The 17,527-nt window shown below is 41.1% G+C and overlaps 1 protein-coding gene across 2 annotated transcripts in view; it reads right to left on the reverse strand.

Moving 5' to 3' along the window:
* Positions 1 to 7,173: 7,173 nt before the first annotated feature.
* tshz2 (teashirt zinc finger homeobox 2) overlaps positions 7,174 to 17,527 on the reverse strand; it is a 39,526-nt gene continuing 29,172 nt past the window's right edge. For both annotated transcript variants that reach the window (XM_004560322.3, XM_004560321.3), the window contains one exon: positions 7,174 to 10,930. In XM_004560322.3, the coding sequence (XP_004560379.1) occupies positions 7,893 to 10,930 (3,038 nt within the window). In that variant the 3' untranslated portion in view covers positions 7,174 to 7,892. The remainder of the gene's footprint in view (positions 10,931 to 17,527) is intronic.

Raw genomic sequence — 17,527 nt, forward strand, 5'->3', positions numbered from 1 at the left:
ACCCACAGTCAGTCTTTTTAACCAATAAGATAAATAATCTGTATGCTACTTCACTCACACCATTGGTAATGCTGATATTAGATGGTAGTAAGTTCACCAGGCAATAAATGAGACATAATTAACTGATAGATAAGAATAAGTATCATAGATATGTTGTAAATAATTATAACAGGAGGTCCAATAATACTGCTGGCCACTACATGGCTGTCGGTGCAGCACCGTTTATTAACCAAATAAGCTGTCAATCAATTTCTGTGGTTCTGGTTTTGCAATAGATCAATTTAGACTGAAGTAAAATTGTCATTTCAACCATGTTTGCTTGATGGCCACGCCAACATAACCTTTTCTTATTGTCCACCATGCTCACCTGATTTAAATCCTTGCTGAAAGGCCACCATGACATAGTGGACGTGATACTGCACGCATCAGGGATGCACAAGTCCACAAGACCTCCAAGTGGCAATCTAAAAATAGCAGCTAAAGTGGGGCAGAGCTGCCCAAAGAGCCTTCAAGTGAAGACCAGCCAAATTTATCTCAGGTATGTTTATTGCACCAAGTTTAAGACTTTTTGCATCGTCCCTAAGCAGACAAATCAGTGAAGTCTCGACTTTCCTCTCGGTTTTTCAAGTCCTCACGTGACCACAACAGCTAGCGCAACAAACTAGCCAATTTTCTTCCAAAGGAGCTGCTTTATTTTCTGAATACTTTTACCATATCATTACAAATATGTCACGTATTGATGGGTAAGTTACAGTAAAAGTCAAAGTCTGCCCGGTTGACAGCAGGCTCTGGGCTGTTTACAGGTGTGAGTCGTCATATAAGCTGCTGTTTTTTCACTGTAGCTAACATCAAGCTGGAAATTACTGCAACAATACATCTGTGGGTGCTTAGTGCTACAGGAAGCTGTAGTCATTTGTAATCTTTCTCCTTCTGGCACTGACTGTTTAGTTCAGTTTATCTTTGAAATCCCCTTGTCACACACACTAGCACTCTCTGGTATCAGAGCCTTACAAAAAAAAGAAAAGGTTTCTGTTGGCTGGAATGTGACAAAAAGTGACTGAATTTCTGCTTGCTCCCAGCGAAATCTTCATATCTCCTGCTAGGATATGTTTTGTTCTTAACCCGAGTGTCTGTTATCGGCATTAAAGCTCAGGATGTACTTGGGAAGCTCAGTTTCACATCTCTGGACCCGGTAACCATTTATCTTCATTAACTTGTAGTTTCATGCATTTTTATTTGACAACATTAAGATTTGATCTGAATAAGCTTAAAACTTTGCTTCACAGTTTAAGCACTGCACTTAATGCACATGAATTTAAGAAATGGGTTGGGCAGTTTTAAGTTTTAAGACCACAGCTGATGCAACACAATAGAGATAAACTGTACCAAGCAGTTCATTACTGTTGTTATATAAATGGCTGCCTATATTGCCTACAATTCCTAAGCAGACATGAGGACCTGCTATAAATATCTGATAAGCTGACTTCTTCTGTATCTACACTCAGAGATGTTCTAGCTTGCAGTCCGATTTTAAGCTGATTTAAGTGACAGAATCAATGGGCACAACTCCACCTCTCTCTCAGGTCACACCAAAGACTGTAAATAGAAGATAGAAGCTGCCACCAACTTACTATGTTGATTTAAGAAAATTTAAGCCTCGTGTTATTAACATTGTAGCCACAGTCATTGTTTTTTATGGATCCAGGTGGGACTATATTTAGACAAGATGGAGAGTTCAGTTATCAGCTAATGCTAGCAAGCTTGGTTAGTAAGGTGCAAAGTTATGGTTCAATAACCTCAGTTAGTTAATGCAACACCTACCAGCGGGCTTGTCAGCACCCGCCTGTCACTTAAAGTGCCCATTCCCCTGGTAATGAATACACTGATCCTTAGTGCAATTTAAATGGGTGAATAAGAAAGAAATTCACTCCCTGTACAGCCTCAGAAATCAAAAAGTTACATTTGTTTCTGCTGCAAAAGTGGACTTTTTAAAATGGGAGCTGACAAGTCTATGTGGACTTGAGCTATGACATTTGTACAGTGAACACTGTTCAATTTGTGTATAGTCTCAGTTGCTAGTTTCATATTGTGTTGATTACTATATGACAGCAGTCCCCAACCCCCGGGCCATGGGTCGGTACTGGTCCATGAGTCGTTTGATACTGGGCCACGACAGTTGAGACTCAGGTGTGAAATTTAAGGTTTTCAGGGTTTTCAATTGGCTTTTATCTTTTTCTTTTTTTTAGCGTTAACTCAGTTTCCCTGGGTCTTTTCCCGTGTGTTATGAATAAATCTTTTTATTGGTACCAGTACTGGTTTTATTTTGTTGTATTTATCTGCGATACCTTAAAGGCTGGTCCGTGAAAATATTGTCGGACATAAGCCGGCCCGTTGCGCCAAAAAGGTTGGGGACCGCTGGAATATGATATTTATTTTGTAAACTGAGGTCCTTGTTAGAGTGAAAAAGGCCCTGCTTTAGGGCGGGGCCAAAGCAGACAAATGAGCATGTAGTCTTTTCAAAACTCCAAGATGGCGGCATTCAAAATAAATGGTTGTAGCCATCATTTATGTACAGTCTATGCAGTGTTCAAATGAGGAACCTTCAAAGTCCATTCACAAATGTCTTTGCATGGTGTAAATCATTAATGAGGTTACACTGAAGTGAAAAACAAACAAACACAAAAACATTTGGGATTCATAGTCTTAAAAGAGTGCATCAGACCTGTTTCTGTATCATTATTAACAGAAAGAAACACTTTTTTCATCATCAACATCTGGATTTTTATATTGCTTTCAGTTACACTTTTATGTGGGTTCAGAAAAAGGCACCTGCTGTTAAAATTCCAGACTAGACAATTTTTGCCTCCAAAAATTTTGCTGCATTGACATTAATTTTATTACCAGTGCCCTGGTTTTACTTCCAGTCATCCTTTTTTTTTTTTTAAATTGTAGTTGCATTCCCTGTAACCATTTTTTTTTTTTTTTACACAACTGAATAATCCACTGAGTCAAATTTGGAAATTCCCTTTTCATTTGTCACAAGAATCAATATGACGTGTTTCCAGATATAATTTCTATTTACAGCTGAACCACAGATTACTCAAAGCACAATCCTGTTAGATGAGTTGCACACATTCCTACCGCCATATTAAAGCCTCCTAATAAGCCTAGGTGTCACCCCTGTCTCTGGTGTCTGGCCACTTTCTTCCTTTACTCTGCGAGTCCAGAGATGCTTGGGAGGCACAAGCAGCCAGTCGGCAAGAATTAGAGCAGCGTCCGTGATTGTGCTGACGTCTGCAAGGGGCTAGGCTGGAGATTAAGCCCAATAAAAATGTGTGATTTGTTGCTTTCATATTTGGAAGATGTCAGCTTCAATTTGAGCTAGCACGCTGCCTTGAGGCAGGCTGGGTGAAAAATATGAAGGATGCGCTGATGAACTGCTGGCAATCAAGTGTTAGTTCTCTCATCCACTATATGATGGCAGTGAAAACCTCCACACATTGTTACACAGCGGCTTGGCAAAATACTGATGGCATCATTTTGTTTATTATAATACATTTCAGTTTAAAATGAAGGGGATTTAATGTATTTAATAATCTTTTGTTCAGTCATCCATTTACACTTTTGCCAAAGGCTTCTCGTGCTCCCACAACTACCCCAATTTGGCAACTTTAAGCCGCCCTGTTCAGCGTTCGCAAGCAACATGCAAACATTTGCTGGTTCGTTTTTGCCATTTTTGTCGTCCACATTTATATTATTATGACTATCCCCGCTCTTATACATTTCTGTAAACATCTATTAAATGTTTACTTCTTATAAATTCTAATTGTGTTTTTAGGTAAAGTACTACTTAAATTTGACATTTATATTGGAATACAAATGTAAAAACTAATGAATTATTTACATGCTAAAGTACAGCCCTAAATATCCTGAATGAAGCCCGTCTCACTGACAATGACTCAAACATAACAACGTTAGTCACCCATCCTTTTTGGAGCACTGGCAGTAGTGGTGTCTAAAAGACAGAGGGGGGGGGGGGGGGAGAAATAATTAAAAAGCCAAATGTGCAAAGATTTAAGATCGCTTGAGCATTATCAGGAGCGTGGCTGGACCGACTGTTTAAGATTCTGAAAGTTTCAGAATATCTCATGCATTATAACTGAAGCACCACCCTGAGTTCCCTGAGTTTAATCCTTTTTGCAAGTGCTTCATCAACCTTCAGCTTTTTTGACAAGACAGAAGTTTCAGCATGTATGATTAATAAGATACAAATGTGCAACTGATATTTGATAAATGACTTTGGTTTCATATTCATGATGTACAATGAATATGCAGCACCAGGGGCTTAGGCCTACTTGATTGATCAAATGTATTCCATTCATCACTTATTTTTGCTTAATTAGCATATTTGAAGCAACACCATTAACAGTGGAGGACTATGGGCTATTTGGAAGATATGATGTATGTAAGGGAGCAGACATACGTGCATAACTCTTTGTCTTGCAGTGCTCATATTCTCAGGAGGTAGAATTCATTAGAAGGCAGATTTTAGAGCTTATTATTAACCACAAAAAGGAGGAAATAAAGATGGAAGGCAGGGGTGTAGCATTAGGATACGTTGTTTTTATCCCTCTACTACTTTTATATTTAGAGTATGTTCTTCGCCATATTTAAAACTAATATCATGTCACCGTGTCTTCAATAGTACATTGTAGGGCAATAAAATGTTCTGATATGTAATATGTGATAGGAATAGAGCAATGCGACGCTCTTTGTTGGAGATTTCTCCGAGGGACGTAATAACCTGAGGACTTTGGGGAGAATAAATGGGAGTAAAGGGAGTTAGGATGTGGGTCATTATAGCTATAAGTTCTAAAGCCCTTCATTAAACACATGAGCTCGTCATTACGCTGCTGCTGCTGCTGCTGTGTGATGAACATTTTGAACCCTCCTCCCTCCCCGCCACCTCCGGTTTACAGGCCAGATGATGCAAGTGAATCCATGCTTGTCTGGCACGGGGCGAAGCAAAGTCAAGCACAGTGTAAATGTTTTGTGTGTATCCAAGCAGGCAAATTCTGATGCACATTTGCCCTATTACAGCACATCAGCATCAGAGAGACGCACGCCAGTGCAAGCAAGGAGCGCACACTTATCATTATTTGATAGCATGTTTAATGACAGATTGACAAAGGATTCGTAGATGCGAGCTGGCGTCAATTTTGCTAAGGTCGCTTATCACTGCATCTGCGACGCAAGTATACTTATGTGCATAATTTGATTTTTCAGCCAAGCCATTAGGACTATTTTAGAAAGTATCTTCAAGGAGGGAATAATAGAAGCACTTTTGGTATTTGGACACTGAGACATTTGCAAAGCCTTAAAACATTTCAAAACAATTTCACAGCTGAACTTTTGTAAAAATCAATGTTATTAATAGTGAAAATAACATAATAAATTGGCTTCATTCCATTTAGGGCGAGGTGTGACCACATCCACTGTTCACTACATGTTTTCTTAATTCTATTTCTTTTTTCATTAAGAGCAACATGAACGGAGTCATGCTTCATCACTGGGCCATTTACCCAGCGCTAATGTGGAACTGCAACAAATAAAAGCTTATATTGTGTTTATATTAGGTCCATGTATGAGCGCGTTAGCGTCACTGATACGTATGACAACCAGGTTTTTTGTTTTTTTTTCCACCGTGCATGTGTCTGTGGGTGTGTCTGTGTTCAGTAATTAGCCATGACATGTTGCATGTAGAATGCAATTAACAGCGTTAATGTATGCAAACACTCAAAATGAATATAAAGCACCCAAAGAATAATGGGGTTATTTCACCTAATTATGATGATTATGGTACCTAAAGAATGTAGGTATTTAATAAATCACGCATTAGAAAGAATAATGTGTATTTGAAAACAGCGGATATGTATTTTGATTTGCACCTTTAAATTATTTCACGATAAGAATCTTATTAACCTTAAAAAATGCACATCTATACGAGCTTTTTGTGTACCAACAATAAATCCCACATTGACTTTGACTTATTAGGGCAAATTATAGCCAGAGACAACTAATTTCCTTCTGTGGCTGCACTGATGACAGCATTTTTCTTTAGTTAGCCTTGGGTAAGTCTCTACTAGGTTGTGCTGATTCTTCAAAATGCACTTGTAGACTAAATATGCTCTGAATAACTGCTGTGGATAGAATTACGGCAAATCAACGTGCATTTGAGATAAAAATGGAAAAAGTATGTGCTGCAAAATGCACAGCCTCGCTTTAATGAACAAAAAAAACCCCAATAGTATTCTCATTGTTTCTCTGCAGAGCATTCTGCTGCAGCTTAAGGACAATGCTTGCTTCAAAAAAAAAAAAAAAGAAGTAAGTTGCTCCTTTAAAACATAATGGCCCCACAGACAAATCAGAGATCCATCGGCGAAGAAAGGCACTAAATAATTTATAGCTTTAATCTGCTCACTGAGGTGTGTGGTCTTTGACAGTAATTATAAATGCAGGGAGAAATTATAGCTGAATACTTTAACTGCATTAGGAGTCATCTGATGAACAACGTGATTGCCTGCTCATTTCCAACAATAGGGGGCAAGTTGGTGTCACAGCATTCAAATCACCACAGTGCCCATGTGCTTTTTCCCATTTACCATCAAATGTCAGTTGCCTGTTATAAAATAGAGATTTGATGGGTGGAGGTAATTGAGGACTTGATTGCTTGAAAAAAAAAGATGAATTGCATAAAATGTTTATGAATTTAGGAGGCAATTATTTTTAATAGCCTTGAAATAATAGAGCTGGAGGAAATATGTTTAATTGTTATGATACCATCTTGCGGCAGCATTCACAGGAAAGCAATAAAGTCTGACAACAAGATCTTTGAAGTGTATCTAAAAGTCATAAGGTAACAAATGAGTGTGGCGTGCTCTATAGTGTTGTGATGTTGTTCTTTGTCGTGTATAGGTTCTGTGTGGCCTGCGAAGATTTCAATGAATGTTTCACAGTATTTTACAGGTCCACACATTCAGCTGATACAGTATGAATAACCGGAAAGGCTTTATTGTGTGAATTATATTATTATTGTGAATCATATCAGCTGATTATTATGTGTAAAAGTAGGAAAATAATCAAATTAAGGGAGCCAAAAAATACAAGGCAATCAAATGTTAACTCTTTATTTGAATAAGTAAAAAAAGGTGCAGGTATCACAGGTATCATCTGCCTTTTTGTTATCCTTGTTGCATGAAACACGGTTTTTTTCTTCCTTCTAAAATATATTTACATGTGAAAGAGCCTTATTTTGAAACTGTCTAATTTATTTTTGAGTCATGTACAGGATCCGAGTCTAAACTGGTGATTAAATTTTTATTAAAGTGCTTTCCCCCCCCTCGTCTATCGTTGCAACACGAAACATCTTTACATAGCAATACACTGTACAGGTCTGCATGAGTGTGATCGCGTTATCAGGCTACCTGCTTCAACAACTGCACGTCTGTGCGGCTGCACTGTATCACAGAGGTTGTAAAGTACAGTTAGTCATTATTTTGTCTTTGAAATACAATTGAAACTTGACATATCATACAAATAAATAGTAGTCATAGCCAGGGCTATTGCATGCAAACATCAGCAATAATGTTTCTTCAAGCAGTAATACATTTCATTACTGGTGATGCATTTGAGCAGGGTGCAAAAGTATCTCTTAGTGTTTCCTTACACAAATTCTAACCAGTGTGTCTTTGCTGTAATCCATTAATTTTTTTTTAAGTCGTTACAATGCACACTACACAATGATAATTGAAAAATGGTTGAAATATCTGACCCGTGTATTGAAATAAAAAGGCAAGAAAAAGGAAAAAAAAAGGTGATGGTAATATGAAAAACTACTCCTTGTCCATTTCCACATATTGTGAATGGTTGTCAGGGGATTTGCTGTGAGTTTTACTCAAATGGAGTTTGACTGCATGATTACTTGCAAATGTCCGACAGCAGAGCTTGCATTTGAATTTTGAGTCAATGTCCTCCTCTGCGACTAGAGCCTCTGTGGCTCTGACGCTGAGGGCCTTCGACAGTTCTGGCTCCTCTACCTTCGTCTGATGCTCTACCGGCATTTTGCACATGTCTTTGATTTGGAACCCGAGATGGGATTCCAGATGGGAAATGAATGTGGTGGGTGACCTAAACTGGGAAGCGCAGTCATTGCAGTAGAAGACTGGGTGGCCCGTGTCCATGTTCTTCAGGAATTTGGTCCCTCCCGTTTTCCGCAGCTGGTACTTTACATTTGCTAACCAATGGCTTATGGTAGTCATGGACAGGCCAGTGAATTTGGAGATGTGCATCCGCTCCTGAGGGCCGAGGTCCGAGAGCAAATACTTTCCTTCAGAGGTCTGGAAGAGGCTGGAGGCAAACTGAGCTTGCAGGATGAGAAGATGGCGCGGATTCCAGTTTGACTGTCTACCTTTACGCTTGTGGACGGAGTACACCTCCGCTGAGACATCTTCGAAGCGCCTGACATCCGATTCCAGTTTCATAGATGGAATCCTTGATGGTATTGATGGTTTTGGAGTGGTGGCTTTCGGAAGCACTTTAACCATATCGGCGATATCAGACAGAGCATATTTCTGTGGCATCGGTGCGGAGGGCTGCATTAGCAGGGAGCTCGCCTTGTTGTGTTTAGATTTCGTCAGATCTATTGGCTGGTCATCGTTAACAAAGAGAAAGGGGTTATCAGGCTTATTTCTTACAGGATTTCTGAGCATTAAAGCCGACTTCTCGCTGCTACGATTAATGTCTGCAAACATAGACTGTGTGTGAGCCGATAGTTTATCTACTCTTGAGTTATTGGGCTTATTTGCTTTCCCCAGATGATTGTTCAGAACTGACTGCAGTGCACTAAGAGGGTTTATGCCAAGTATATCCGGAGTGTCACTGAGAGGCTCTGAAGTAGTGCTGCGTCCATTGCTGGCAGTGGGGCTCGGTGTCTTGCCTCTGTCGGAGAAATCTGGGCTCAACTTTCCTTTGATCGCTTCACTCCCTTCATTCACACAGTCTGTATCAAGCTTTGAAGAGGAAGAGGAATCGTCCTGACAATCGCTGTCATCATTCTCCACCAGATCAAACTTAATATTCTGACTTTCTTTACCATCGCTAATGCCAACCTTTTCTTTTTTGATGTCCACAGTTTGATGCTGTCCCTGGGGAGCCTCAACTCCCACAGCACTGTGGTATAACTTCCCCTTTGGGGCAATCGGTCTCAGCTTGTGGTTGAACGTCTGCTTTAGCTGAGTAGGTGGAGATGCTGAGAGAGGGGCGCTTTTGATGATGCCAGAGAGCTGATAGGCAGCATGAATGCTTGGGTAGGCACTCCAGCTCGGTGTCCCTGTTTGAGCTTTATTTATGGCAGAGGCCACTGTGTTGGCTAAAGATTTAAGAATGTCCCCTCCTCCACCTGAGTCCTGTTCAAGATCCTCCTCACGTAGATAAGGGTACTTAAAAGTCCCATTGCTGGCCTTTTGATCCTCACTCTCTTGCTTGTCATCTTTAGTATCACTTTCTTCAATTTTGTCTGAAGTACCTTCCCCCTGGCTATCCTTCTCACAGTTCCCTGGGGAAGGATTTTTTGGAGACGCTTTTTCTCCTTCAGTGTCACTGACAGCAGGCTCAGCCAAACCCTGGATCTTCTCTATGGCCAAGGGGTCAAGGGCTAACTGTTTGCCCTTTTTAGAAGCTGAGTTTGTAACTTTGATGAAGTGTCCAGTAACCATCATATGTGTGGTCAGTTGCTGAAGGGTGTCATGGGAGCTTCCACACTCCATGCATTTCAGAATCTGAGATTTGCACGTCTCAAACTGCCAGGTGTAACTCGCTCCATTCTGATATCCATATCGATTGTTGTTGGCGTTTGCAATGCTGGCAGCTCGTTGTGCCTCAGTGTAGCCAGACACACCAGTCGTGGAGTCAGGGGAGCAGGGCCTCGTTTCGAAAGCCCGTTTCTTTGCTGGTGGCAGTAATTTGGGTGTGATTACTGGGATCGGCTCTTTTAAAGGCACTTTTTGGTAATGCTTAGTTTTAATCATATGGACGCTCAAATCCTGGAGCGAGTCAAAAGAATGGCCACAAAACATGCACTTCAAAACTTTCTGCGCATCCTCCTTCCCTTCCATGTCTTGCAAATTTCGTTTCCTAGATTTGGAGGACGAGGCAGAGGAATTACTCTGTTTGCTGTGGTTGTTGTCTTGGTAGTGCCCGCTCTTGTTCATGTGAACTGTCAGCTCAACCAGAGTGTCATAAGCAGCGCTGCAGTCCTTGCAGCGAAATCGGCTGGCTCCCGTGAACACCGAGCCACAAGGTTTGGTGGTTTGCCTGTAGAGGTGCACAGAGCTAAAGAGGTTGGGTTTGGTTGCAGGCTTTGGGGAGAGTGTCTGCTGCAAGGTCTTAGAGAGCGCGTCCTGGTGCCAGTCGAACTCACTCTTGGTGCTTCCATTGGTGCTGTCACAGTTGGCTTTGCTGGTGTTTTTGCCAATTTTCAAGTCCATTCCTATCCCCGTCCAATAAGAATCCGCGAGAAAGTTTGCATAGGCCGCCCTCATTTTCTCTAAGCTGCTGCCCGTCTCTTCTTTATGCTTGGAGGTGCTGCTTTCTTCGTCTCGCTGGCTCTCAGGTGGCGATGAGGTTTTGAAGTCTGAGAGCCTGTCACTGCTGTCGCTAAGGCGCGATTCCAACTCTGCCTCTTGATTGGAAAGGACACTAATGGGAGAGTTCTGGTTGCTGTAAGTGTTAGTGCTCTTGTTGTCGAGCTCTCTGTCCTCAGACACTTTGGGGCTGGTCTTCTCCGAGCATTCCTCTTCAGTCTGAGTGTCGTTATCTCCGTCTTCTTCAGCGATGGAATCCTGAAGAGCGGCATCTTCATCGGGCACGTACACTAAAAAAGCAAGAGAGATATAACATTAAAAACACACTGTGAAACAACAGTTTCGTTAATTTATAATTTCTAAACAATCTATACAGTGAAAGCAAAAGTCATTCCAGAAAGCATAATGGCGATTGCCTTGTGCCTTGGGAGGCGGCTGAGTATAGGTGGACATAATGTTTCTGCTAACAGACTGCTGCTGGTGTAACAGCACCATTTGATTCACGACAGGCCATTGACTTAGCGCTGTGTCCAAGCTTTCCCTGGCCTCAAGTTGAGATGTTTACAACAATCATTGGCCACTGAGTGACAAAAGGAAATTGATTCTTCTGGGGCTTGTTGAGTGTTATTGCAAATGACCTATTCCACGGTGATTATAGATGCCTCAAAACTGCAATGAAAATGTAAGCCTGCTGTTCTGGATAACATCTTAGACTCCCTGAAGCCACTTGTGAGGAATGGCTTAACATAAACTGAGATATTATAACATCCCTCAGTGATTTAGAAATAAATTAAAAGCCATAGCTGAGAAAAATGAGACTATTCGGAATATTCTTTCAGCATTCTGTAATTTGACATCGGGCAACTGATTTTGTTGATAGCAAAAATAAAAGTATATTGTAAATACGGACACTGGTCCTGATGCAAATGTTGATCACGCTGGTGGAAAAAGTGATTCAATTATCAGTGCTAAAACCAGACAATTATACAAAATTTCAAAAGATTACTGGCAATCTGTCAAGTCATTATATTTTCCCTGACAGTCTCATAAACAGCAATTACTTCTTTCATTATTCACCTGTTCATTCTCTCAACTCATAGAGCACAAACATTATTGCTTCAATTAACAGATAATTAAACAACAGTATTTCTAATTGACACATTTCCCATCATCCAATTAGTGGAAACTCTGACTCAGCACAGAGCCGTGGCTGCAGGGTCTGCGTGGCATATGAAGACGGCTACAGAAGATTATTACAACCTTTCTGACAATAACTGTTTCTGATTATTTTAAATCTAACTACCCGGCAACCCACGCCAACAATATCGCAAACAAAGTTTGCATATCTGTTGAAGACATCCTGCAGTAAATGCAGTTTGTCAGAGTTGTCACACATCTGAGATATTTTCCACCTCGTAGTCGTGCTGGAAAATGTGCATTTTGGGAGAGACGCGGCAGATGTGCTCCGAGTTAAATATGAATAGGACATAACAGCCCTGTCCAGGCACTTATGCATTTCATGTGGTTAATATTTCTGTTCTGAATAAAGGGGCACTCCATGAGGGGATGACTGAAGCCGAGCACTCAGAAGTCCCACACTGGGCAGCCCATAGAATGTCTTCGTCTTCTCTGCCTTCTGAAAGTACGACTTTTTTATTATCAATATTTCACAAGTGCCTCAAGAGAAACCCGGGAGATGAACTGCTTGCTAGCTAATGGATGGAGATGGAGATGGGATTCGGACTTTCAAAACAAACATCGAGCACAGGGCCTGGCGAACAAGAGCCTGTACACACACACACACACACAGACTCAAGAGCCCCTATGTGCTGTGACCTTGATCTACCGCAAGAGAAATGTTTTGATTGGCCAGCCGAGGTCTGTGATGGCCTCCGAAACACCCTTGATGCTAAGGGAGAGAGTTGTCAAGAGCACAGAGGTATGTTTTATTTATAGTCTTATATATAGTATTCACAGTGAAGGAGAACACCAATGGCTTTGACAAGCAGCCAGTTGATGTCATCTCTCTTCAAAGTCATCACTAAAGCTGAAAGTATAGCAAGAATGTTCACCAAAGTGGGGAGAACAGTATTTTCCAGTCTGGTGGTGGTTAAAGGAAAATTGTTCACTCCTTGATCAGACCATAATTTACAGTGCAGGCCATTTTCTGCACATCTCCTGTGCCTAGAAATTTACTGCCCTCTTAGTAAAATAATTGTGCATTTGACAAAGAAGGGATAAACACTGGGTTCCTGGAAATACGACAAAGCTATACCGACTTTAATGTGAATGTTTGTCCTCATCTTAGTATTTGAGGATGAAATTGACAGAGATTAACAGCTGCCCTTCCTGCTGTTGTATGCCTTTCTATCAGATGCCCCCAGTAGCAGACATCCTGAGGCACCAATTAACCTTCTAGAGGGGATCATTCCAAGATACCCACATGTCTAACTCCGCTTCTCACACCATTTGTAACTGTGCTTTGCCAGCTCTTGATCTACCACAGAACTGCTGCCATGCCAAGCTGCATTACTCTTTAATCCAAGAGCACACTCAAGGACAATGTGAAAACAACCAAACACCTACAAGAGTGATCATTGTATTGTGACATGTTTGTCAAGTGATACGCTTCATAAAGCAGCACTGTTCAAAGCATAAGCACTAAGTTGTGTATCATCTTGTAAAACAATAGTGAACAGCTATTTCTAGTTCTTGGGCACAGTTCTTGTTTTTTCATAAATCAGAAAGAATAAGAAATGCTGGCTTTGAAAATGTTGTCTCGGAGTCCGAACGAGGCAACTCGTAGCCCAGCTAGCCTTAGAAAACAAGAGGCTGGCATGCCTTGCTTGAGATTTAGCATGTCATAAACTGCTGTAAAGCCTCCAATCTGTGTCACTACAAATTTATATCTTCAGACAGAGATATGCAAAGGTCAAAAAACCTGAGGTGTCCATCATAAATCAGACGGTTGAAGTGTTTATAACCTTTATCCGTTAGAACAGACTCTTGGCATAGCGAGGCTGGGATTTACAGAAGCGGCAGCCTGTTTCTGAGCCAAAAGCTTTTTCCCCATACATCCAGAGAAAAACAGCTAACTGCACAGAAAATAATAGATTATATTTACTGCTACCTTCATGGTGGCATGCTGTCCAACAGGGCCGGTGTTAAAAGCGTACATGAGATTATATTTACAACTCAACTTTTCAGCATTAGTATCTTCATCGAGCGAAATCCCCTCTCCCAGAGGAAGTGAGTCTATTCAAAATGCGTCAGTCATTGTAGAAATGTATGTGACAGCTGTAAAAGGGCATTCTGTTTCCGATATTAACATGCCAGGAGAAACTTTTGTAATGGTGAGAACATCAACATTTATCCCTTGGAAGGTCAACATTTCCTTCATTAATCTGACAAGCCACAGAGAGTTAGCAGCCCGAGGAGCTTAGCTAATGGACAGCTGCAATACCCATCGCAGGACTTTGTGAGTATCCGAGGTAACACTATCTTCAGAGAAGATTGGGTAATTCATAGGTGCCAGTGACAGGTCTGCACGTCTGCGCCACTTTCCCCAGTGCTCCCCGGTTGTCTCAAGCTACAGTTTTTGCTGCTCGCAAATCAATATCTCTTTTTACTTCTCATTGATTGCATAGCGGTGGGACCAACCTAAGCAGGACTGTTATGACATTTCTAGATTTCCCCCTGTCCTTGGAACAATCAATTACACGCGCATGGCAATCAAAACCTCTTTGCAAAATGAACCTGCTCCATGACATTTTCATCTCCCGGATTTATGCCACGTGAAGAGAAAAAAAAAGGGAAGAGAGAGAAGGAGATAGAGAGAGGCCTGCTGGATCGGCAGAGCACACAGTAACAACGCAGGTCAGGACTGAAGCTTCTCTCCGGGTCGTCTGTAAATGTAGTACTATGTATCTGTTTCCACTTTGTGCTTTCACTCACATCTAAGCAATGTACCCAGTTAACTGTAGCTTTACGTGGCGCAGCACTTAGTCACCGTCTGCTCATCTGTTGTTATAAATAGGTGGGAAATGTCACTCAGAAAGTACTTGCTGTACAAAACATAATTGCAAACAAAGTTGTGAAGTTTTTTCCTCTTTGTCAATGTTGGAAACAGCATGATGTGTTTATAAAAGTCACCACGATGCGATTTCTTCAGTGAGCTATCATTAGAATGAGACGCGCACATGCCACAAGGTTTAATATTTGACAGTGATATCTGACAAACTCGGTGAGAAGTGCACGTCAAGATCAAACAGATACATTGTCAGACATCCTGATGATAGTCCTGATGACACATCTGAAGTTAATTCTGAACTGAATCACATGAGAAACGGCGAAGACCTAATTCTGAGCCCCGAAGCCATCTGTAAAGATCTGTAAACACCTCTCTCTTCATTGTTCCCTGTCAGGAAACAGTCTCCCCGAGCCCAAGGACACTGCAGAGTAAAGAGAGAACAATCACACGCAGCCTGCTCCCTTTGACAAAATTTGTCTGGAGGTTAATTGATATCACAGAATGAAACAGTTTTTGAGTTGCTTTTAAATCAGAATGTGTCATTAGATCCTGTCTGACCTATTATTTAGTTTGAGCACTTTTGTGTTAAATGATTCCAACGATGCAGTTAACAGACTTGGAAACTCTGCAGACAGACTGAGTCTTTATCGTGTTGTATTTAGCTGCAAACAGTTATTAAGAATACTGCAAAAAATATATATAAAAGACTAGATAATGTGAAGTGGCTTTAAAAGCAGCCACGAGTCCCTGCAAAGTAGTTTTGCTGGATCTTTCTCAGGCTTTGTCTAGAAATCCATGAGACAGAAACACTGTTGTTAATTTTTGTATGCATGAAGGAGATGTAACTTAAAGCGCATTACGTACTTGACTAAACACAAGCTATTCATGCAGATAAATGCCTTGCTTTCATCCACCCTCAACTTTAATATTTAATAGTCTAATATAATCAAATAAAAACTGGAAGCTCAAAAAAGACACGGACAACTTGAGGACAGATTGTGAACACAACAAATGGCACAATGTGCTCAGATGGACCCGGAGCCAGATTAATATGATAGGATCGCAAATATGACACCATATCCTGCCATCTGGCTGTTCATTTGGGCAAAAATGATCACAATAATTATGGCAATTAATCAAAAATGTTTTCACAACCAACATTCTGTTAACTAAAAACACAGAGAACTTTGGAATGCACAATCGCTAATAAACACACACACACTCACGCGCACAAGTCGCACAGCTTTCGAGCATGTTTAGTTTGAGTTATGGGACATTTTTATGTAATGACACAAATGTGGGAGTTAGTGAAAGTCTGTTCCTGCATGTTGCATGGATGCTAATCATGGTATTTACTGAGCCACATCAGATTGCAATGTCTAACTCCAGGAGCCCCTTCTCAACATGAAGTCACTGCTCCTTTTGATGCCTACTAGAAGCTTCTGCTCTGAGATGCATCAGTCGGCCGGCTGCCTAATTGGAAGTGAGCAGTGGGAGAGCATTGCAATCTGCACTCCAGCACCCAAGTCATCGCTTTGAACGTGCCACAGCCGCCACATTATATGATGCTGCCTGGTGTTGCGTCTCACCAAAGGGTCCCCTGTCAGCACCAGAGGAGACAATTATACATATAATGTTTCCTTCCTATCTCGTAGGATTTTTTAAACACTGACGGCACAAAGCCAGGTGCTGTATGCGCATATGATAACAACTGGAATTTTGAATGTGTCAGGCAGCCTGAATTTTGGAAATAGTTTTCAGTCTCTTCAATATTACCAGTTCTAATGCACTGCTAATAAGCATTGATCCGAATCTGTTTAACACAGCTTTCCACTGGTCTCTGGTTCAGTATGAGCTGTACTCATACTGTGTATCTAAATGCATTTAAGAATAATCCAAAAACATATAAATCTCTAATGCTGACCTTTCTATTTTTCACATATGTCGTATTTTGTAGCACAGCATCGATACATTTTCTTAAGTAAATTATGTGAACGGTTCTTCCTCCACTAAAACGACTGAATTTCATTAAAACGAGGGGGCAGATTTTTAAAAATCCATAACATTTACTTGGCTAGCTGTAATTAAGAAGAGCTGGAAAAAAAGCGAGTTAATGCTTTAAATTACTGGCTGCTGAATAAACCGTAATGAGGTATTTTGTGTATCTAGCAGCACAACCAGAATCCGCAGTCTCTCGCTAACAGGTATATATAAAAAATTCAAGAACATGTATAAGCTTACAACTGAAGAGGCTTAAAAGCCTCTGCGTATATTTGCCAGATTATGGATGATCTTTTCTGCCCTAACTGATAAAGTTCCAGTTGGTGGAGCAGAAGCGGGGCTGCTTCAGCTCCAGTGTGTTTTCCACTAGCGGGAGGGGAGCAGCCTCGCGCCGCTCTGTCACTTGGTTTCTGAAGAGCCCGTGACACGGCTCTCCAGGAGCAACATGATGAGGTCTGATGGTTCCTTTCTGCAGAATAGCAGTTTACCCCTCATTCACCCTTATCAGAGAGTGAACCCATCATCTTACAGTACGCCACTCAAACCGCTTCGCATATTGGAGCTGACCAGTCGAGCAAACAGGGCGGTACTAATAAAAGACCATCTTGCTTCGGTTCAAATTTCCCTGATTGAATGTCAGTCAGGAATGTTTGCGTGGCAGCGGGGAGGAAAGTGGGCCATCGTTTAAAGGACCACTGCCTTGAACACATAAGGCCTTTGTTCGAGTTTTATGAGATACTGAGTGAAAGGTATGATGGCCTGCAGTCACCTAACGTGCTGTTTGTTTTTCATGCTCACTAGCCTGACTAAATAAAGAGGGTTTCAATTCCAATTCAATCATTTTCTGATGTTTTAG

The sequence above is a fragment of the Maylandia zebra genome, linkage group LG20 (genome assembly GCF_041146795.1).
Source record: "Maylandia zebra isolate NMK-2024a linkage group LG20, Mzebra_GT3a, whole genome shotgun sequence".
Taxonomy (NCBI): domain Eukaryota; kingdom Metazoa; phylum Chordata; class Actinopteri; order Cichliformes; family Cichlidae; genus Maylandia; species Maylandia zebra.